General features: G+C 42.8%; 2 protein-coding genes across 8 annotated transcripts in view; one reads left to right on the forward strand and one right to left on the reverse strand.

Moving 5' to 3' along the window:
• The window catches only part of LOC125763505 (stress-activated protein kinase JNK), a 278,718-nt gene that overhangs the window by 218,954 nt on the left and 36,822 nt on the right, over positions 1–22,942 (forward strand). For 2 of the 5 annotated variants that reach the window (XM_049426767.1, XM_049426770.1), the window contains exons 1-2: positions 3,159–3,553; positions 9,627–10,668. The gene's annotated coding sequence lies outside the window, so the exon portion shown is untranslated. Of the gene's footprint in view, positions 1–3,157; positions 3,554–8,825; positions 9,050–9,626; positions 10,669–22,942 lie in introns of those variants that run through there. The other 3 variants (XM_049426771.1, XM_049426768.1, XM_049426769.1) reach the window with 3 other exon arrangements.
• LOC125763441 (uncharacterized) lies at positions 289–3,065 on the reverse strand. 3 transcript variants are annotated; one of them, XM_049426653.1, is made up of 5 exons: positions 2,610–3,065; positions 2,388–2,539; positions 1,821–2,313; positions 1,585–1,754; positions 295–1,518 (listed from the first exon to the last, which is right to left on the reverse strand). In XM_049426653.1, the coding sequence occupies exons 1-5, from the start codon at positions 2,680–2,682 to the stop codon at positions 685–687; spliced, it is 1,722 nt and encodes a 573-aa protein (XP_049282610.1). In that variant the 5' UTR covers positions 2,683–3,065; the 3' UTR covers positions 295–684. The 3 variants fall into 3 exon arrangements, with proteins under 3 accessions (XP_049282609.1, XP_049282608.1, XP_049282610.1); XM_049426652.1 differs by having other exon boundaries at positions 289–1,518; positions 1,585–2,313; positions 2,394–2,539; XM_049426651.1 differs by having other exon boundaries at positions 289–1,518; positions 1,585–2,313.

Here is a 22,942-nt window from a genome sequence, read left to right on the forward strand (position 1 = left end):
AACACCCTCATGCCGCATCAACCCGCTGCCTAAGATTACTACATTCCCCCGTTTTTGAAAGAAGGAGGTCGATGGTCGAATAGTAAACGGCAGCCGTCTCCTGCTGCAACTGTCGAAAACGTTGTCCAAGAAGCTGTTTCTAGCTTATCAGTTCTTCCGTCTTGTGGTCGAGGTTGTAGCAACATGCGTGGGAAACGTGCCCGCATATTGGTAAAAAAAAATCACCACTTACGAACGATGAAGACGGGTCGGGAGCAAGGTTTAAACGTTCATTAGCATATTGCGATGCGGTAATTAATAATGTTACCACCTCAATGTTTACAACAAATTTTCCTTAGCACTGGGATTATGGGCTTGGAATGCTTGTGCGGTTACACGCTTCTTCACTCAGCGCCATTTGGTTGAGTCGCAAGAAATGGTTTCTCGTATCTCTCGGTGTACCTGTAATCAATGACATGGAATCGAACTTGAACTTTGGTCGCCCAGTGTTGCGGGCTGATATCTCCCACTGTAATCGGAAACTCCTTGTGGACAAAAGTGATACAGAGTGTGACCAGATTCTTTAAAGATCAAAGTCCTAAGGGGAGTCAAGTCAAGTAAGGGGATTTTGTACAACAAGAATAAAATTGAGAGATCGATAGTAATAAAATACTTTATTGGGAATACTTAGTGCTGTTTTGAGTACTAGTAATACGGATATAGTTCACGATTCCTGATGGCTCTTTGAAGTTTAATAAGTGTACATAGCTCTTCAGCTATAAAATAACACCAAACGAGACCCATTGTCACTACTAGGAATAGCGTAACTGCCTGTGCTAATTGATAAGTGAAGTCGATACTAGCTTGAGTAGAATTTGATATTACCCACCTTAGCCTGACCTCTCCTGCTCTGTTACTGGCGTAGCAATCAAACTCATCATCTTCTGATGCATTTATCACAATCATAAAGTTTGTGTTGGGAAGTTGAAGGTCATTTTTTAACCACCGATACTGTAGCACAGGCCTACCGGTTGCATTACAGGTCAGAAGCAGTGGTATGTCCGATTTAGCTATTACATGTCTCACCGTTTGCTGAGCATTTATATACGGTCGTACAATTGTAAAATTTAAAACTTTCTTTACCAAAGTACCATTGTTATGCATCGATTGGCATTCTATTTCGTTGTCGTGTATAGTAAGATTATTGACCGTGAAATTTGCCACCCAATTGAAATTGTCTTGCTGTCCCAGCACTTTATGTCGTTCATTTTTGGCACGGAATGTGAAACTGTTGGTGAAGTTGTAACGATCTACGAAGCATTGGACGGTGATTGAATCGCCAGTATAGATCACGGTGCTCGGACGTAACTTTAACAACATCATGACGTCTCGCTGGTTGCGTTGTAACAGTTTAGAACGCGTGCAGGAGGTACCTTCGGTATTTGTAGCTGTGCAGTGCACTATTCCGGATGTTAAATATTGACCGGGTACTTGCACACTTTCATTGAAAAAGCACGTGCTGCTGCTGTAGGAGATTGACTGGGAAAGAAAATCCAAAGAAAACTAACCATACTACGAAATAGATTTAAAAACAGTTTTCTTTACCTCCGCTAGAGTCACCGTTGATTTGTTGCAGTTGTTCCACTCAAGCGATGGACATGGTGTGAAGGAAATGGTCACTTTTGGCACAGGAATTGCTATACCCCAACATCGTAATTCGATCATTTCCGCGTCTGATAAAAATATCATATCATCCATTTTCGGTTTAGGTTTTCCTGCAATGTAAAATACACGTGTAAGTAATGCACTATCATGCCTAGTAGCATAACAGTTCACTGCACCGTTTAAAGAAAGATACAAATAATATGTTGTGTGGGACACGTTGTTAGTAAATTTGATCTCAAAAAATCGATTGCCGTTAAGTGCATTATATTCCACGTTGTAATAAATGTGCTTCCATAGATGCTTGTCATCATTCTCCTCTTCGATAGAGTCGTTATAAAAACTATCGGAAGCGACGGTGTCGAAGGAGGAAATGATTTCTACATTTTCCAACTGCCATCTGTAACGCAAACATAAAGCAAAACCTAAATGGCTATATTGCTTTGGTGGACTTTCTGGGGATTGGGTGAGCAAAAGAACACCGCTTGCATCGTTGAGGCGCATTATATGTTGATCTAATGTTGTATATAGAACGATCACGCTGTGTGTAGCACAAATGGTTGTAGAATTTCCCAAACAACAGTAAAATATGTTAGTCTGTTGTCTCAACACGGACTTGATTTGTAGTACACTTTTCCCATTGATTGTTGTGTTCAGCATGTTTGTATTTAGCTGAAAATACAAAAAAAAAAACAACAAACTTTTACTAAACAAATCAATTTTCTGTGAGAAATTTGTAAACGAACTTTTACAGGATTCATGTTGTCCGAAAAGTACCAATTTACGCTTTCGTTTTGGACATCATGTACTGCAGCTTCACATTCCAACGCCAGTGCGCTGTACTCTGGCACAATTCGCGGACCAAAGATGCGGAGCCGCTCAGTATAGGGCTCGGACACTTGCAATTAAATTACAATCGGATTTAAACATTGAATTAGAAAACTATTCACAAGCTATTTATAACATACCGATACAGTCACTGATACACAACACGAAGAACACAAGATTTAACAGCAGGATTCGGCTAATAACATGAGGCATTTTAAAGTTTCCGGCTTCCGATATTACCCATTCGGATCTGAAATAAGAACTAGCGTTTATCTATCGTAAAGTTTGTTCACTACAGTCTAGTTCTAACACCACGTTCAATTGAATCATTCAAAACGCTAGAATATGAATCATTTTCGATTATGTTCCACGAAGAATGTATCGTCTTCTTTCTCTCACAAAGGCAATTGCTTGCATAAACGCGATAAATTAATTTCTAACGATATAAATATGAAAATAGCTATTTACTAATAGCTTTGAACTTATTACGTGCAAACTAATTTCAATATTGATTCATTGTAAATATTTGAACATAACGTTAACAACATTTCCGTATATTAACGATAAGCATAAAATATTTGAAATTTCTCAACAGCTCATGGGGCAGACCCGCTGTGCGCTGCCGCTGTCAAACGATGGCAACTGTCAAAATCCCGTCGTGCCATCGTCGCTGTCATTATTTTCTGTCCTCGCAAGTTTGGTGCGTGCAAGAATTGATGTTTTTTGTGTTGAACCAACGAAATCTGGACCGGAAAAGGGTCGCATTCCTTCTCCCGGTCAACGCTGGACGTTGTTCCTTTGTGTGCGATAATCGAACAAGCGCACCGTGGCCGTAGTACCGAATTTTGCGTCGCGTCACAGTGTTCGCCTGCATCTCGGCATACACACGGGGGCAGTGCGGTTCTTGCTACAAGCAAAGTGAAAGAAAGTGTGTGTATAATCTTTGGTGAAAATAACAAAGCGGGATGTGAAGAGAGAGAGAGTGCTCCCCCCCACTGAATTTTGGTGCAGTGCATAACGAAAAGGTGACATTGGTGTTACAAAGTGATGTGATTCGGTGTGGCCGCGTCTCGATACAAACCCGGTAAGTTGTACCTTTTGCATACACACCACCTTATCACCGCCACCCTCTGCAAGACAACAAACAAGAAGCGAGTGGGTGGGGGTTCCACATAGTTTGACAGAACGGGACCATTGGGAAAAACCCAACATTACCTCCCGTGCACACACCTCCAGGCTGTTGTTTACTTCGATGGTGGTTGCGAAATTTGAATAATCTTGAGCTTACTGAAGACAAAAACACACACATCACAGTTCGTTCCAGACTGATAAGATACATCGAAGAAGCAGCAGGGGGTACGGGATTTAGCGTGGGGCGAGCTGCATTTCCGTCCGCTCCATTAGGGGGTGATATTGATTATCTGTCAATCTAGGCTCACAAAAAAAAAACGATCCGTGACGAAACGCTTTTCCAGATTAAACACACATGATAACGTACGGTAGTGGGGCAGATCGATGCAATTCCTCCCTGTTCCATCGATATGGTTTGTGTACGGATCTCATTAACTGCAGCGGAACGGAAACGGATTTTATCTATCGATCAAACAATGAAGAGCAATCGAAATCGATAACGAAAGAGTATTATAAACATTGTAGTCAATTTTCGTTTATTTTTTAACACGTTTTAGGTTTCTATTAATAGAGAGAAGTACATTACTCTGCTGCTGCTATTTATCCAAGTCTTCATCCAATATATTTAATTAAATAGGTTGTTCTAATTAACAATTTAAAGTATATAAAGATTTTAACCTACTGTTCCTACCGCAGGACACCGTATCAGTATGCAGAGAACGTTCATTTAATTACGGAATTTTATTTCTCATCATGTTCAATCACGTTACTCCTGCTCAATATTCTAATCTCGCCCGTGTGCTGCTTTCACTTAGAACATCCTTTCCGTTGCGATGCATTTTTCTTTTCTTTTTTTGTTCGTTTTGTGAAACAAACGAAAAAGTGCAAACCGATGACATGGTATACGTGTAAATCCTTATCCATTTCTGAGTAGGTCGCACATTAACTTTCCATCCCACGCTTCTCGGGGCGGTCAACAATCCCAAAAGTGCAGTTTGATGGTGATAAATGGTAGGTTCCACCCTGCTCCAGCATAGGTACTATCGCATCCCCATCATTCTTACATACACACAAACGCACACACACACACATCGATAAAGTTCACAATGGGCAGGAAGGGGAGATAGCCAGGTCAGCGAAACGTCTTGAATGATCCTCGATAGAATGCTCCATAATCTGCAACCTTTCCGGCAGAATCGCTATCGGGAGTGATTATCCTCACCATCATCAGCATGATGGAACGGCTCGAAACGGTCCGGTGACGTGCTCCATCTTCTAGTTAGCCGCTGTAGACGAAGGACGTCACTGGAGATGGTTCAAAGTACAGGGTGGCTCAGTCAATGTTCTCTCCACATACACGAAAGTTGCCCACACCGGTTTCATAAAAATGGATTTCCACATGGTTTCCTTTTTTTTTTGGTTTCGATTTGCTGAAGAACATACATATAAAAACACACGCATACTCACACGTAACCAGGCTACATTGCCTTTTGGTATCGGTGTGCGTTTGCATGGAAAGGGCTTTCAGGCGTGGTTACGAGCGAAACTTTTCTATTGATCTGTGAGGGAAAAACCCTTCGGAAAAGTGTGTGCAAATGAGTGAGTTTTGGGAAAACAGCAGTCAGCGTTACACACACACACACAACGATAGCCTCTGTTGCTATGTATTCTTACTACCAACCCATACACATACGCAAAGGCAACATAAAATAACCAACACACTCACAGTTGTCCTGACGAGGGGGAGGTATATCTTGGGTTGGGAAATCACGGGTAGCGCGTTCCTGTTGAGAGATGGCAAGGTGTACATTTTTATGTGGAAAAGCAGAAAATAAATGTGTGTCGTTGTCAGTTGGTGCGACACAAACAGTGCGTCTTCCAGTAAATGGACGATATCGATGGTATTAACAGTTTGTGATGTTTGTTTTTGTATTTTTTCTCACTTTTCGTTATTTTTTTGAAGAGAAAGATACATTGTACCTACAATTTATTTTATTAAAAGATTAAAAACTTCTTGAAGAAATATCCTAAATTATATTTTTTTATGTAATATAATAAGCTTTGCTCAATTTCTTTATAAAAATATTGAATTGCATTGTCAAAAGCAAAACGGCCAGTTAAGAGGGAAACCCTTAAATTTGGCCTACTGTTAAAGGATAAACATTTCTGTGCAGAGACTTTTCCTGCAGGCTGCGGCAACCGACGCGCCGTTATTGGGGCCTGAATGCACAACTACAAACGCACGGGAATCGTGAATTGTGCCAGTTTTCCTGCTGGCCACCGAATTTTCCGAACGCTTATCCTCCTCTCCCACAATGGCCGTTTGCATGCCGACGCTCCCTGTGGATGTATTTGTGTGCGGACGGGATTTCAGATTGCCACTCGCTGCTTATCCATCTTTTGCACCACGAGCAGCATTCCAGCACACGGTGGCCGCACCACCATCGACCATCCATTCGCCCTTTATGTTCTCGTGCAGAACGTCTCCCACTTCGTTCGTTCGCTCGCGCTCTCTAAGGGCCAATCTTTTGATCATCATTTTGAGATTCAACGCGCGTTTCAGTGGCTGTTGTCACCATACGGCCGGTTGCTGCTATCTTTATTTTCTGCTTCGATTCGAAGGATGCCATCCGCCCGCACTGGAACTGGATTTGACTGTACAGCTGGGTGGGGTTGAGGTTTGTGCGGAGGAGTGGTTGGGGAAGGAGATGAATGGAAGCGGCAGGTCGCTTTCTTAGCGTGTTGGTGTGTGCAAAAAAAGGGAAAATCGATTTCGGACGCGCTTTTGCGTTTGACGTCATACCGTTGAAGGGAGGAAAGTACAGGCAAATATTCTCGAGTGGTTCGGTAGTCGATTCGGGAAATGGCACTGGCAGCAACAGCAGCACCAGCAGCACCGGGGAAAATCATCGAAACACCCGGACTGTGCTTGCACGAAAGCTCACATTTGTCGGCGCACTCGAATACGCACAGCGGTGGAATTGTAAAAGTACTCTCAGGAATTACGGATGCGTGCCGATTCTCGTAACATTGAACTGGCCGAGTTTTGTTTTATCATTACCATGCTTAAAATGTAAATTTTTAATATTGTAATCACTATTAATGAAAATAATTGCACACAATTAATAACTTCTACGCCCAATAATGTAATAATGTGTAAGCAACATAAGTCGAAAGGCAAATTAATTGTGTTGTGTCACCGGGACAGCTGACGACGTTCGAAATCAATATTGATTTTCAGTAAATAAAAAACCCATCAATGTTTCGAGGCCATCCGGAAGGATGGACTGCCGTCCAACGGTGACCTGATCCTTTGGCAAAGTGAAAAAGACACGCTGGAAAGCAACAAGGTTGAAAAAAAGGCGGTCAGTGTATCAAATATCTTTCACGTGCTCCCCAGTTTTTCGCCTACTGTTCCCTCTCCTGTGAGGTTATGCGAGGAACAAGCTTCCATCAATTCGTCTCCCTTCTGTCTTTTAGCTTGGGGAATGGTTTTTAAACCACCCTTCAATTGTCACTCGAATGTGCACTCTAGTAATATTTCCTTTTTCCATGCAACGTTAAGGAAGTACCCGTTTTGAGATTTGCTTTACGGAAACCTTCACACACATCTCCACACGCGGAAGTTTTCCAAAGCGGACTGGAAAAGTGTGCTGATGAACGGCGCAGGAAACGGTATTGTGTCCATGAAAAGGTGCTACGGGAAAACCGTACTTTCGTGTGTTAAGGCACTCCGAACTTCGACGGAGAGGACGTAGGTGTTACAACGTCAACAGTTGAACAAACAACGCGCCACGTCACTTTGCACGTGTCAACGAAGGGACAACCATCACCTGGCTGTAGACCACCGTGTATCTCCATCGTCGTCCAACCTGTCTCCTAATTATGCCATTCGCATAAACCGCAGAGAAGAAAAAAAGAACCTTACTGTGGGACGTACGAGAATACACGGCAAGCACCAAAACATGGTGACAGGTGATGTGCTACACTCGACTAGAGCTGCACACGGAAGTGCAATAGGAATTTAATGCCACATAAGGCTCAGCGACGACCGTCCCTCGAACATGCCTGAAATGGGGCTAAATTAAAAAACTGGAGGCACGAAAATTGAGGAAACAAATGCGACAAAAATGTAACTTTATGAGGATACTGTTGGATTCGCCTAAAAAGAGTTTATTGTTATTATTGTGTAAATTGAAATATGCCTTCATCCTTTTATTTAAAAACATTGCAGCATATTTTTTCAAATTAAAACTTCACAAAGTTGAAAATAAATCGAGCTTTATATAAGACACCCAGTAGACATCCCCAATCGTTGGGAAAGGAAGTGAGAAATCCTCTTCTATCGGGAGGTGAGATTTTTTTTCCTCCTCTTCTAGGACACCAACAGGCATTGCTGTTGGTGTCGTTTTCCATCGAGAGGAAGCAATAGCAAAAGGGCCGAATAACGGCAAAGAAAAAAGGGGGAACATCATTTTATAAAGCCGGCGGGTGCTGATGTTGCCTTCCTAAGGCGACATCCCGTGTGTGTGTGTGTGATACCACCTACCCAAAGGAAGTGTGAATATGCGGTAAGGATGAAAAAATATCCTTACCATTTCCTCCAAGTAGTCCTCACGCCCTACATACACCAGGAGTAGCATCTACCGGCAAAAAGTGGTTGATGGAGATAACATTGTTGTTGTAGGAATTCGTTGTTTCAGCGAGCGCGAATAGAATGGCTGGTACAACACATACTGTCACTCGGTTGTCCGCGGCATATCCTGGTGCGGCATGTCATCTGTGTCCCTTTCGGAACCCGTAGACCAAGAGACCAAAAATGCCGGGTCTTCTCTGGCGATGATCATATTTTTTGCTTCTCCAGTTTCCAGGAAGGAACTACTGCCGTGTGCACGTTGATACAGCTGTGGTCGTGCGCTCCGGTGCGTATGTCCTGTGTGAACAGGTGCGCATGCGTTGGGTCTTCCTTTCGAACACATCCGCACGATCGCCGGTGTGTGTGTGTGTCTTTGCGCATCGGTGCCATATGGTTTTGCCGTGCAGCACGGATACACCCGCAAGCCTAATGCTTGCGTATCTCACACACATACCGTAGCAAATACCACCCCTTATTTTCCCGTTCGTTAGCTTGCGCTGGTATGTCCGACGATGTTTTTCCCGAGCTTTCCCGAGGAAAAACCTTCTGCCAGGCGGTGTGTGCGGCATCGTTTGCACGGTCGCGCGTAGTAGAGTGACGCTGTGACCACAGTCACAGTCGATAGATGGTGTAGACGTCGTTGGTCGGCATCCCGTTGTTCAGTCGAGAGTTAGTCGTTGCCGCTAGTCGTTGCTGGGTTGTGTGTGGCCAGTCTCGTCCGTCTCTTTGGGGTTTTGCGTTGCACGCGTGCCGCCTTGTGGCGTGCGCTCTTGCCCAAAGGGAGTGTTTGTGTGTGTGCGCGCGTGTGTGTAGGTGTGTATGGGTGTGGAGTAGAAAGTGTAGAGGGCGAAAGAATATCGCATGTTACACGGCTATCCTTACAATTCGAACATTACTTTCTAATCGTCACTTTGATTGGGAAAGGATTGAAAAGAATAGACCCATTACGGGATTCGTGAAACAAGCTTTGTTCTGGACAATAGAGACGATAACTGTGGTACAGAGCATGTATGGTTACATGGAAGAAATAGCTTTATGTTCAGTGGTTCGATCAGTTTATGTAATCAATCCGATGTTGACCTACTGACACTTTTACTTCAAATCCTACCGTATCTTGCTAATATTCAAACTAGCGATATCAGTGCCCCAAAATATGCCACCAAGAGTTTCTTTGCTCAAGTTGCCTTACCTAGTAAATGAGGAACACTAATTTGGAACGTGTTCAAGGGTGTCTTATCCTCGGCGTTTCACTGTCTTGACGCATATCGTTCTTCCGGTGCTTCTAGAAAATGTACAAATTAGTACCATTTTCCCGACTCTTCACAGAACGATGTAGCACTGAACCATTGCTCACTAACCTAACTTTTCTTATTTCTTCGTTTTTTTCCAGGATCGGGAAAGACCCTTCGTGAAAGATCCTTCCACATCAAACGGGGCACATCTCGTTGGCACACCATTGTGTTGTTGATGTGTACCGTCTGGTACTGGTGCGAGAGATACTCGAAAAGGCAGAGCGAAAGATACGTTTGAAGTGTCAGGTGTGTAACCGAGCCGTCGTGTCTAGTTCCGGTCTCTCCGGTTCGTTCCGAAAGACACGCACCCACACACGGGGGGCGTTTAAGTGTGAGTGTTCATCTCTTTTGCATCCCGTTATCCTTATCAACCGCAATCGTCCGTGCCAGAAACTTACAGACATACACCCACAAAAAAAAATCACATCTACACAACGCACACTCAAACATTCGTGACTGAAGGTGTCAGATTTTTTGTGTTTTGTGACCCTGTCCATCATTTGTAGCGGTGGAAAACAAAAAAAAAATAGTGCTTTCATTCCACTTATTTGTGTGTACCACTGATACCACGTGTGTGTGTACAAGTGTCTGTTAAAGGAGGCAAGTGGGGAGGATTAAAACGTAAGCACCGCACGGGTCGGTTGGTGCCAAGATCACGCGGAAAACCCGGTGGGAAATAGCTAATGATTAACGATACACACAGCACAGAGGGAAAAAGCTTGTAGTGCGGCCCACGTTTTTGGGGCAAAAAGAAATTATAACAGTTACAAACACATCCACATTGTGGTTGTGTATAGGCATCGTCCTGAACCGGATGCGGAAGTGACCGCCTGGAAGAAATTTCGTATAAGCGAACCCAAGTGTTTCTGGTGTACGGTGTACCGTGTGTGCGTATGTGCATTGTGGAATCGTGTGCCAGTGGGTAACTGCAGCAGGGAAACGGGTGGTGTCGTTGTTGGGTGAGACTGTGTGATAGATTTGTGTTTCCGGCACTGCTTCCTTTACGAGCTGTGGCAGCTTCCTCCTACGTGATTCTATTTTTGTGTGCAGTTTTAAAGAACGGGAGGCATTGGTAAAAGCTAGAAGGAAAAAAACGTTTTCCTCCATTTCGGCAAAAGGGAGCATCGTCTTTTGTACAAGGTAAGTGAACCGATTTAGTACACTACGTATAGTGCGTATCATAAATAATTAGCTAATTGAATGTTACAATGCAGACTAATTAATTTGATTGAAGCAAATGATTTTAAAAGTCCCTTAAATTGTTTCTTTTTGAAGTTTGGCCACCCGGTCTTGGTTCAATTCTTAATTATTGATCTTTGTGATAGAATTGTGCTAAACCTTGTACTAAAACTTGTACTAAAACAATCTTCTAAGTGTTTTTGGTTCTTTTTTCGTTGGTTTTTTTATTGTTGAATATTTTAATACAAATTAATAGATAATGGCACATCATACCTTGAGAGTGCACACTTATTTGGTATTTTTATTTATTTGATAAATTATGTTTTATGATCATTTTGTTGGCTTGTGACATTTAGCTGGCAGTAAAATGCTAATATCCTTAAGTAAAAAAACTCCTTCGCATCATAAAAATAAAAAAGCAATATGCAAACCAACCCACATGCAATGATAATGGTACATATTCACAATCCTAGCGATAAGATGGAAAAACACCGCCCAAAAACCAGAATGACCCACCATCATGAAAGAGTGAAAAGCTGCTGGTTTGCTGGGAAAGAAGTTTACCACTTCAAACAGCAGCCATACGCAGATACCGAAAAAAATGTATTACAAAATAAAAGAACGTAAAAACAAACCTCAAAGAGCCAGTGAGCGTGAAATGTGCACCGCGCGCACAGCATCATGATGGCACTTTTGTACAGGTTTGTGTCGCAAAACTTTTGTACGGTTCGCGTCTTTTGGGACGGCAACGGATGAAGGTAACGAAATCCCATTCTTCCCACATAGTACGCACATTGCTTCGGACGATTTGGTGGATGCTTGTGCAAAAACGGTGTTGTACGAAATGTGACTGTGAGTTGCTTCCATCTCGTTTCGTTGAGGTTGATTTTTTGTCTTATCCTTCCATTCCCATGGTGTGTCCTTGGGCATCTTGGAATATGGTTACATACGCGTCCGTTTTTTTTTGTTGCTGCTGAAAACATCACCAACCACCGAGTGAATATTTGGTCGTAATTTTCTGCATATTTAAACAAATTGGAATTAAGCACAGAACCAAGAAGTAATTCGCAATGCCGGTGCAATGGTGTACACGACGGCCCGAGAGTAAGTATCTTGTACGGGTACTTTACGCAACGCCGGCCCTGCGGATGGTTGTGCCCTTGTCGTCTTATCACAGCAACTCGGGCGCCCCAAGGCCTCATGTCAGGGGACCAGAAATGAAGACGAAAACTGGAGCCAATTTGGCGCAGCATGAGCTAAAAATCGTAATCTAATCCCTTTTCGCCATTACTGTAGTGTTATGGAAACGAGCAGCAATCTTGTGGCAGTCAGGCCACACAAATAATGTCCTGGCCATTCGTTCTTTTTCTTCGCCCAAAAGCCCGTTGGCGTTAGCGCGTGCCAGATCCTCCGAGTCTGGTGGCAGGAGTAATTAAAATCAGATTGAAACTCGCTGATTAGAGGCATAATTGCCGTGTCTGTCGCTTAGCAAGCCAATTATCTGGTTCCCTTCGTGTGCACTGCCGAAGATACAGGATGGGAAAGCACATGACGGATGTAGGAGCGCGAATCTTACTTTTAAGCGTTGGCATGGAGAGATTGATCCAGCTACTTGAAATGGTTCAGTCCACTTGAAGCGTATAAGACCGATGCCCTGAAGGAAAATGTAATTATTTTGCAAGGAGTTAACAGTTTAAATCTGCTAATGGTGTCATTATACACATGCGGAAGTAAACGAAGTTCATTGTAGAATTGGGTTATGGTTAGGCGGGATTGGTCGTTTAAAATTTAGGCAATTGAGCACCCGAACATAGCGCAAAAGTGGACAATTTTGTCATGCTAATTGCATACATTTAGGCGTTTTTAAAAAAAAATGTCTTAAGGAATGATTTGCAAAAGGATTAAAGTTATGCACATTAGATTTTGCATTTTTCTTCATTCTTACTTCCTGCTCTGAACACTGTAAGTCGAGCACAAAGATGGGGGAAAAAATTACTCCAATAAAAATGAAATATGTTTCAAACGACCTCTCGTACCTTTCGCTGTGAAGGATGGAAAATCTCAAAAAAGAATAGTATCATATTTAGCGCGGACATGTTTCTTTTTTTCTTGTTCCACCAAATACTATTTTATCGCGATAATTAAATGGCTAAATGTGGAAAGATTTTCTTCCATTGCAAACGGCAAGACCTTGGCTCGTAGTATGTTTTGGGTTTTTTTTCGGTGGGGTTTTTCCCTATTTTATTATGATTATTGTCGTTCATCCATCACGAGCACCGGAATGTAGCGTGACGGAATGAAGGCATAAAAAACATGAATTCGCATGTTGATAAGACTAATGCTATCTCTCTCTCATTAGCCAAGCAGTAATTGCCATGGAAGAGGGAGCTGTGATTAATTAATGTCGACTATTCGACTCCCAGCCGTATCCACTGCAAAGGAGCTTTCCTGCATCAAAAAATATGTAGCTACATTTATCATGAAGTGGCCATACGAAGGTTTAGGCATTGCGTCCCAAAAAGCATAGAAACAGATTCTTTGCCTCAGCGTCGTCAACTCTTGGTTGAAAACGCTAAAGATATGGAAATATGTAAATGGACGGATATTCGGGCATAAGCAAGCACGGGCGACAACTGGTGGTGGACGACGTTAGCGAATGAGAGTCACTAAAAATAGCACCGCAGGAAAGCGTAACGGGGCATGATTTGAATCGTTATCTGCAAATATCCTCCTCCCGGTACGACATCCCGGCAGAGATCCCGTAAGCGTCAAACTGACTGATAGAATCCAGTTTCGGTACCCGACGTCACCGATTCGGTGAATGTCCCGTTCGCTTTTCGCACTCCGTTCCGGTAAAAGAAGTTGTCAGAAACTGTGTGGAGTGAACTTTCGTAACACATTTACACCGAAACCGAAACCGTCACGCAGAAAAGGACGGGGAAAACACAACCGTAGCCGTCGGTATCGACGGTGTCACGGGAGAAGTTTATGATGGCCCCAACTCCTTCAAACCGTCGCCGCCGCATCTTAACAGCCCCACAGGCTAGATGCCTATATCCTTTTCGGCTTTTTGTCTTTTCGCCTTTTGCTGAATAAAGGCCCCGTTCGGTAGGCCGGTTTTCTTGCAAAAAGGGGGAAACATTTTATAGTGGGTCCCTTAATGGTAGCGGCAGGAGAAACCAGCCACCATCTCCGCAACCTTTTCGACGTCGGCCGTTTGTGTGCACACGACGCTAGTCGATAGAATTTGTATTGCGCATGTCATGTTTGGGCAAACGGCAATGATTCGGCATTTTGGTTGCCTTTCTCTAGGTTCTACAGTCGGGACACTCGCAAAAAAAACCCCGTATTTTCGATGGCGCCTTACTGAGAGAATGGTGTGTAATGTTGAACGAAAAGAAGAAAAAAATTAATTTGATTTCACCACGAAAAAGCGAAACGGAAAAAACATGCATTCTTTAAGCGCTTCCGGCGATGTACAGTCTTGGATTCCTTGGGGATTATATTTATAAGGATTTTTTATTATAATTCATTTGATACTTATTTACAAAACAAATGCAATGTTTGCGCAGCTAAAACATAAATGCTATAAAAAAAAGTTGTAAGATATTCTATTTCATACTCATCGAAGCATTTTCGTACCACAACGAATGAATGTTGCCATTAAATATTGATCGATATTTACGACGGGGTTCTGGCATGCAATTTAGCGCCCCATTCCAATGTTACGAATCGAAATTCATTCATACCCAGTCCCAACAGTTCATTCAGAACCGATTACACCATGGGTGGATTTTTCTTTGTTCACAGTTGAGAAGCGAACCCATCTAATTATGGAACGGTTTTAGAGTTGTGCTAAAATCTTCGGCAGTATCAGTTCCCCAGTACATCCCTTAATACCTTCACCATATGTTACTGTCAGTGGCAGCTTTACGCCGTGTACCTTCGCTAAATTATTCCTCAATTAATACTGATAGTAATCCCATTTGAATGCAGCATTTAATCGAAATCCCTGGCGTGTAGTGATATAGATACAATTTCAGTAGCATCAGGATCAAGGGTATAGTATCGCTTTGCAGATTAGGTTCAATAGGGCGCGCGTCTCTGTGTTCGGGTTCGTTTCTTCACCACCGAACAGGTCCGAAAACGACGGTGGCTAATATTTGTCCAATAAATTAAGCTGAGGAGATAAGATGACGAACCAACCCATGCCGTTGTTGTACTGACCACCGGTGGAACAACTGTTTGTTTGTGTCCATCTTTACACCAGCCTGTTTCCCTCTTCCGTGTGTCACTTTTTATCAAAGTACAACCATAATAACCCATCCAGACGGGACGTAGTGTGTTCCCTAGCGCATGTGTCCTACCGTGCAATCGGAGTATTCGATTCGGTGTGTTTTTGTTTGCAGAATTGACCCTTCCTGTGGTTGGTAGGGACGATAGCCGATCCGATTGTTTCCGGTAGCTGTTGTTGTGAAAATATACCTTTTTCGAAAGGTGAACAGATAGTTTATCGGCGAGCTGCTGTATGTCATAAGCACCCTGTTTGTGCGACTGTTTTCTAAGCTTGCAACAGCAATGTGTTATTACTGTCGCTTGTCAGCAAATTTATATCCTTCACCAATGCCAGACAATTCACGTCACCATCGCAGGCCATGGTGACCGGAAATGTGAAATTGAATTTGCTAATTTATTCATAAATTCAATCGCACGCATCGCCCTCCCAAAACGGCTCGTTGTGTTTGTGTGTGTCGGGACAAATCGCCATGCTTGGAAAGGACAAAAATATATTCCCAGGTTTTAAGGGCGCCTTGTGTATGAATGTGCCACCCTCACGAGTAGAGTGCTTGCATGGAATGTGGGCAGTTGTCTAAACATTAATGCCTTTGTGTGTGTGTGTGTTTTGCTACTGACCATTCAATAAGATCAGTGGAGGAAAATTCGGCACCGAGTGGCCACAATTCTGTTGTGGAGGAGTGTTTGAACAATCTGTCTTTTCCCATCACGTCCCAATGGTGTAAACGCTTGCGGCACTTCCGTTTCATGTTTTTTCGAAAAGCTGAGGAGCAACTGTTCTCTCTTGCCATTTTCCGATAGCAATCCGTTTCTAATTCAAGGCTGACACTTTTCGCAATCAAATCGGCATGTAATCGGCAACCGGATTCAAACCGATGGCACTAGAATGTAGGGAAAAGGTACAACCTTTGAATGGAAATTTGTTTGAATGCAGAGCACCGCTCCCGTTCTTCAGTTTGCTGCAATTTAAATTTATATTCGAACGCACTGGTACGTGTGGCGTTTACACGCGCTGGTTGTGCACACCCAGGACACCGTGGAAAGCTTCACTCTAATACCTGCGACCGAGAGCGGATGGGATGGGAATCGATTGTACATTTGTACGCAGGGACAAGTGTATTGAACAAATTTTCATTGAATTGACAATTTGACTTTTCACGGGACCTGGTGGCTTTCTGTTGGTAGAGTGGAGAAGAGGAGATATGTTTTACTGATTGTTGACATCGGTAGTGACAATTTTCATCGTGTTGTGAGGCGATGTTGGTAGTGGGAAACCGTGGTACGAAGGAAGCAATGAAAGAGCGCCCTTCACTATTTACAAAATGAAAGTTTGTAGATTCAATAATATCGTTCATGGAGGAAAATAATCTCATTGCCAATCATTTCAGGAACGAAAATCAAACTTTTTTTAGGAAATAATGTAAAAGAAGGCAATTTTGCGATGAAGTTGCGATTCCCGTTTTTCGTATTATTGATTTTGTACTAAAACTATCAAGCAATATATGCAATTAGTACAACACTGAAAAAGGTAACCCCTAAAGTTATGCAATTCGAATAGAAAAAATATCTTATTTTGGAGACTTATTGCGGGTATGGAAAAATGTCGGTTGTTTATTTGTGTTTTCCAATCGAAAAAAAATGTTTGAGAAGTGGGTTGGATTTCTTCTTCGTTAAAAGGAGAAACAATTTCTACACATGAGTGGTTTGATCCTTTCCGGTGAAACAATCTCGATGGTACGGTTCGATGAAGCAATAAGATCTCTTTCCAACCAATATTACAACACTTGTTTGATTTATTTCGCTTCTCACATGTATCGACAAGTTTGAAGCGCATCTTTTCTAAGTAGACCCAAAGCTATTTACATGCTCAGAGCGTTATAAGGAGAAAAGCGCGCTGCATCCGTTTCATCTTTCGTGACAAAGAGTCTGCCATGGACGCTTGCTGAAAGCGAATCGGGGCGTCGTGGGCGGCATTGAAGAAAGTGAGACCAACCACGTTTTATACCGCTTCAAGCGAAACACCATTTTAACCGTAATATCTTCAAGGACTTAAGTGAAAGGATACGCCCGATGAGGCCCGATACATGTGAAAGGGGTTGAGCGTCGTGTGTCGTGTATTATATACGAACAGTGCCACAGCTGCCAAAGCTACCGCCCTGTCCTCGTTCTTCATTTCGTTTGCTCCACCAGTGATGCGAGCAGGGCTCCGTAACGTTTTTCGTTAGAAAAGGGTTTTTCGCTTTCTTTTGGAGAATTCTTTTCCCTATTTGAAGCGCCATTCGGATAAGGGATGAGATGAGTGCTGAAAGCCGACGTTATAGTGAGGTTGGGAAAAATTATCTTAGTCACGTACCGCGGACGGTTATACACGCGTGCAGCGTGCAACTCCACTGTCCTGGCTCGTGAGCTCGTAGCCCGAAGCAGTTTCGGTACCGAAGTAAAGTTTCGCACAGTTTGTCGATGGGAAGAGAGATTTGGTGCGGATAGAAGAGGGAAACCGTGTTCTTTTTTTGCTTTTATGTATTGAATTTTCCAATAATATTCGAATCGATACTTCATGAGTTATGAGGTGCTTCCAAACATCGTTTATTTCTACGAGAACGTCCTTTCGCTGGCAAACGTTTTCTAGCCGCCCCGAACAGAGCAAAGTGGAATAGAATAAAAAAAAAGGAGGACGCTCTTCTGTAGCCATTCCATTCCGGGACAGCAGAATTCGTTTTAAGCACCAGCAAAGTGGACAAAAAGGAACAAGTCAAACAAGCTGCTTCAGCTGCTCAGGATAACGTACCACTGTGCTAGTTTTGATGGAGCATGTGGCAAGCAACTCGCGGTTCATTTCGTATTGAACACGCGGAAAGCTCTTATTATTGATGAGCTTGTTCAGCTTGAGTATATTTGCGAAAAGAACACAATAGTTCACAATTTATTAATTTTGAGACAAGTAGCTGACATGTTTCTATGTGGATCCTTTTATTTGATTATTTTATGGTTTGTTGGAAAAATATTATTCCTATGCTTGTACTTGTTTTTACTTATACTCTCGGAACAAGATTTTTAATTATCTAAATTACCATTCGAAGCTTAGCGTCAATGAAGAATATTCACCGCGCGGGGAAAATAGTCATCGTGTGAATGTATTATAGCGTAAACTTTTCCTCCGGCGCTAGCGAGAACAATCAAACAAATGGAAAATAGTTTTGCGTAATTGCAGCACTGCCTTCGTGCGCGCTCTTCTCCAGTTCGCATCGGATTTATTGATTGCCAATCCTATTGGTGGATGGTGTGCGAAAATGGTGTTGTTTTGTTCGCCACCGTGTGAACTAGAGCAGAAGAGTGTTTAATTTCATTAAAAGTATTTTCATCTTCCAAGACACACTTGCACCCGAGAAGGAGGAAAATCGATGCGAGCGAGTTATCCTTCCAATGTGTCACCTTTTTACCGTGTGTGTGTGTTTGCTGCGGAACATTCCGGGCCGGAAATGGAAGGTGTTATTTTTATCCGAAGTTTATTTTCCACTTTATTGATCTTTTTTTTTTTGTTGCTTTTGGACGATGTTGTGGAATTTGGGGAATGATGCTCATAATATGCTTCCGTTCGCCCTTCTCCTTCGTGCCATGATTCTTTGTCGGTTTTTACGGTTTACTTCCAAATAAACTGCCAATGTACAAAACGCCTGCGTACCAGCAAACCACTCCTCGCTTCCATTCTTTGTGCAGACGCCTACGCACACACCGGTGGTACACAATTTTTCGCATTCATCTTTTCCTGCCTGCGTGTGTGTGTGTGTGTGTGTCTGTGCGTAACGATGAAAATTCATTGCGACGTGTACACCATCAAGGAAAGATCGTGTCGTGTCTGTAGAATATGTTTTACATCTGACTACAATTTTCCTTTACACATCGTTCAGGACATTTGGCACAAATGCACCAATACACACCCAAGCAAACGTTCGAAATAGGGATTCATTTTGTTCTGTACCGTTTGTTTATATTTGCAACACTCCAATTCGTCCGGTTACGCAAAAGTGGCTTCGTTTGTGTAGTACGATTTATTTGGTAGAGAAAAAAAGTCACTACAACCCCGTGGCTTTCGTTATGTCGCTGTATTTTTCACCTCCTAAAATTACAAAATCGTCCTTTCCCGGCGGTCGTACTGATACACGCGTAGCCTTCGCTTGAGAAGTTGGGAAGGTAGTTGGTAAGAATCAGGAGGAGAATCACCTTTGGAAGGTGGGAAATGAATGCAATGGTTGTGCTGCAGCCCACGATGTCACAATAAATTCTGTCCGTTAACAACGAAAGGAAACCCTAAGGCTACGGAGCCTATCCGAAGTGGAGTTTCTATTCTTTCGTATGTTTTTTTTTCGCTCGTATTCATGAGTATAGTAATCGGGAGGTTGTTATTGTAGCTGCTGCTTTTGCTGCTATGGCGCTGCCGTTGCGTTCGTGTTCTGGGTGAAATATTTAAGACTTCTTTTTACACCGTCTCCACTCGACGAACAATACACAAATAGCAAACAACGACAACAACACAAAAAAACCTCCACGCGACCGTATATAGAGAGAGAGGGTGGAAAACGGTCGCTCACACTGCGTGTCAAGGGAAGTTGTTTCCTTCCTTCGAATGCTCTGCACAATTTGGCGCAGTTAAGTGGATGAAACCGGTGATGGTTGTTGGTTGTGTTGAAATAGGAGCACCGGCTTCAGCAGTTGGCTCGAGTTTCGAGTTGATTCTTAACACTGGGAAAGCTTTTCCAGATTTTTAAGGAGTGTCCTTTTTATGTTATGAAATGGAGCAACACTTTTTTTTTGCACGCCACATTCCCTGCCACCGCATGAAAACACATTATCGGATGATTGTGTATTGTTTTTCTCCCTCTCGGTATACTTTTCAAAAACCGGTAAAATGTCATTGACGCTCTCCACTAACAACTTCCCCTCCCGAAGGGTTGGTTTTTGTGCGCCGTCGTGTCAGAAAGGCAGGATATGTACGTTTAATGCACATCCTACAAAGTGGGTGGAAAAGCAGCCAACAAACAACAAACACGAGCTGGGTGAAAAGAATTTCAATTAAAAGACAATGTTTGCCTGTAGGTGCGGTGCGTGGAGATGATTTGCATCGACCGCACAAAGTTAAGTGCCGGTACTCAATTACCGATTTTAAGTACAAGGATAACGAGCACAAAAGAGGGAAATATTTTGCAAGAAATAATTTCCAGTAAAAAAGATGTATAACTTGAATAATAGTATGAAAACGTATCTTTTTTAGATTTTTTTTCAAAAAATAATAAAGAAGAAATGTCAAACAAAACTTGAAAAATAGTGCAAAAATACATGACTAATTGAAACTTAATTTAAAAATTGGGAATATCATACCAAGTCGATAAAGAAACCCTAAGTAAACAAGAAGAAAAGTAGAACAAAATAAAGCGCATAATAAACTAACATTAGGACTTTATTCAAAGCAAGAACAATTATAAAACACAAAACAAAACAATACATTAAACAACAAAAACGAAAAGAACCCCAAATTTGATCTTAAAATAACAAAACGAAGACTATAAGGACGAAATAAAGGATTAAAAGGAGACACAGGGTATGATATCATTTATAACATACTTGCAGTTATGTGATTTCTATTAATCAACAAACATCAACTGTTTATCGTTAGCCGCACTTCCGTAACCAGCAGCTAGAAAGTAAACGCGTGCAAAAATAAATTAGCTCACCTCTTTTCAGTACAACTAATGTGTTCCCACTGTTGTGCCTTTTGTACCACAATCAACCAGCGGTCAGCAATTTGTAGCATTACATAAATATCCTTTTTGCACTTGTTTTGTCTCTTCTCCCCTATCGGTCGCGTCGCTGCATTCCAGCGAGAACAAGTGCTGAAACTCGGCAACTCGGAAGGTTAAAGTACGTGGGGTAACTTTTTAATTGAATTCTGGGACTGCGGTTTACGGACTGCAAGGGCGGGGTGCAAATAGAAAGAAAAGCATAAAAGTGGAAAAGTGTGCACTGCTGTGTGCGATAGGGGAATATGGAAGCTCGATCGAAAGTAAAGAAACAGCTGACCAAATATTAGTGGGTATAAATGGGTGGCAAGGACAGGTTTGTTCAAGCAGAGAGGAGGATAAAGAATAAAAAAAGGGACAAAGTACTCGTCGTAGGTAAGAAAATAGAAAGCGATCCCCCAACTCTCGCTAACAACACCCATTCCAATGTCCAGTAAGTTTACCTTGGTGCGATGGGCATGAAGGAGAATTACATACAAATACCGCTGGAAGCGTTTCCGTGGTTTGAATTTTCAATAAGTTTTCCATTCTGGCCATTTTTTGTTGTGTTTTCCAACCACACTCCTTCATATCTTACCGTTGAGTTCCGTTGTGATTATCGTGTGGGTCGTTTTGCGCCTGTTCTAGAAGAAGCAAGTAATTTCTGTGCTTGAGTAGTTGGTCCGCATGTTCACAATATGTGTGTTTGTGCGATATGGTCTAAGAAAAAAAAGAACCAAACAGAAGGAGGCAAGTTTCTGCACTCGTGCACCCTCCAACAGCAGCATAACTACCACGACCAGTGACGGCTGCACCTAAAATACTTCTTCGTCAGGCAAGCAAAAACGTGCCCCAGTCACGCAATGCCATATGTTTATTGAACCCTGGCTGCAGCGCAGTACGAGACGTTTCGGGGGCTTCGTCCGTATTGCTCACATCAGACGTTTGTCCCTTTTACGGTTGCCCGTTGCTAAACATGTGAAGCGAAAAAGAGAGGAGTTGGGCTCTTTTATGAGGAGGTGTTTTTTTGGGGTGCCTCGAATTCGGACGTCGGAATCGTTTGGACGCGTTTTGGTTCAGTGTGCGGTCCAATGCGGCTGTGGGATAAATTCCACTTTGGCAAGTGTCGTTGAGAAAGTGTGTTGACATAAAATGGATTTCGCAACCAAACCAAAATAAGACACCCCTTGATGGTCTGCTACACGCGGCAGCCGACATATGGGCTATGCGTGTGTACAGTGAGCGAAAGGAAGTAATCTAATTTTCATAATTATGAGCCTATCTAATCTTTATGCTGTGGTCAGGAAACCGTCCTCAACCGTGTATAGAGCGACTGGCCAATGTGCATTCGTTGGCACAGTGGAACTTCATCAATTTATCAAAGGATGGTAAATTTTTGATCCACATACACACAAAGATGCATACGGAGGCCTATAAAACAGCCATTGCCAACACGAAGCTCACGTTGCTTCTTTTCTGTGTTATCTTTTCCGTCTACCAGTTATCGATTGCACTGCGGCGTGTCGAGTGTAGAAAGACGATCGGATGAAGATCTGGAACAGACTGACGGAAAGGACACACATTTACCAAAACCAACTTCGCCTGTTTTGCACATGAAATATACATTAAGTCGTCGTGTGGGGTACCACCATGCTTAATCGAAAATAATGGCACGATGTTGTGTGGTTGGCCTGAAGCGCCAACCATCCACTTTTCCCCACCGGAGGCGTTCCATTTTTCTTTCCATAAACACAGGCCGCGTGTGGCTGCCAAAAAACTTTCCAATTCCAACTTCCTACCGATACGCGCGGGTGGTGGTGCTTCTTGGAAGGCAATCGAATAAAACTTCCCACGTTCTAGCGGCCCAGCAGCGCCATCTTGTGCGGGAGGACATACGACAACTTGACCTCCAAAGCTTCGATTCCAGGTCGAAATGTACCACGGAGCACACGGGGAACGTATTGGTTTAATAACGTGCTGCTTAATAATTCAAGCCCAAATCAAACTTCATTGCCTAGGACCGGGACCCTCGTCGTTTCACGAAGTTTCACGTGAATAGTTGAAAATGGCTCGTGGCAGTCGAAGGCGACTAGTTCACCGGCCCAATATTAAACCATGTCTAGGTAACATTTTGACGCTAGGATCAGATTAAACCGGTTAGATTG

Source organism: Anopheles funestus, chromosome 2RL (genome assembly GCF_943734845.2).
Source record: "Anopheles funestus chromosome 2RL, idAnoFuneDA-416_04, whole genome shotgun sequence".
Classification (NCBI taxonomy): Eukaryota; Metazoa; Arthropoda; class Insecta; order Diptera; family Culicidae; genus Anopheles; species Anopheles funestus.

Excerpts from the sequence above, each read along its gene's own strand:
- LOC125763441 (XM_049426651.1), bottom strand. The coding sequence starts at position 2,682 with ATGCCTCATGTTATTAGCCGAATCCTGCTGTTAAATCTTGTGTTCTTC. Across the intron at positions 2,540-2,609 it reads GTGTATCAGTGACTGTATCG|TGTCCGAGCCCTATACTGAG; the intron begins GTATGTTATAAA and ends TTTAATTGCAAG. Across the intron at positions 2,314-2,387 it reads ACAACATGAATCCTGTAAAA|CTAAATACAAACATGCTGAA; the intron begins GTTCGTTTACAA and ends TTGTATTTTCAG.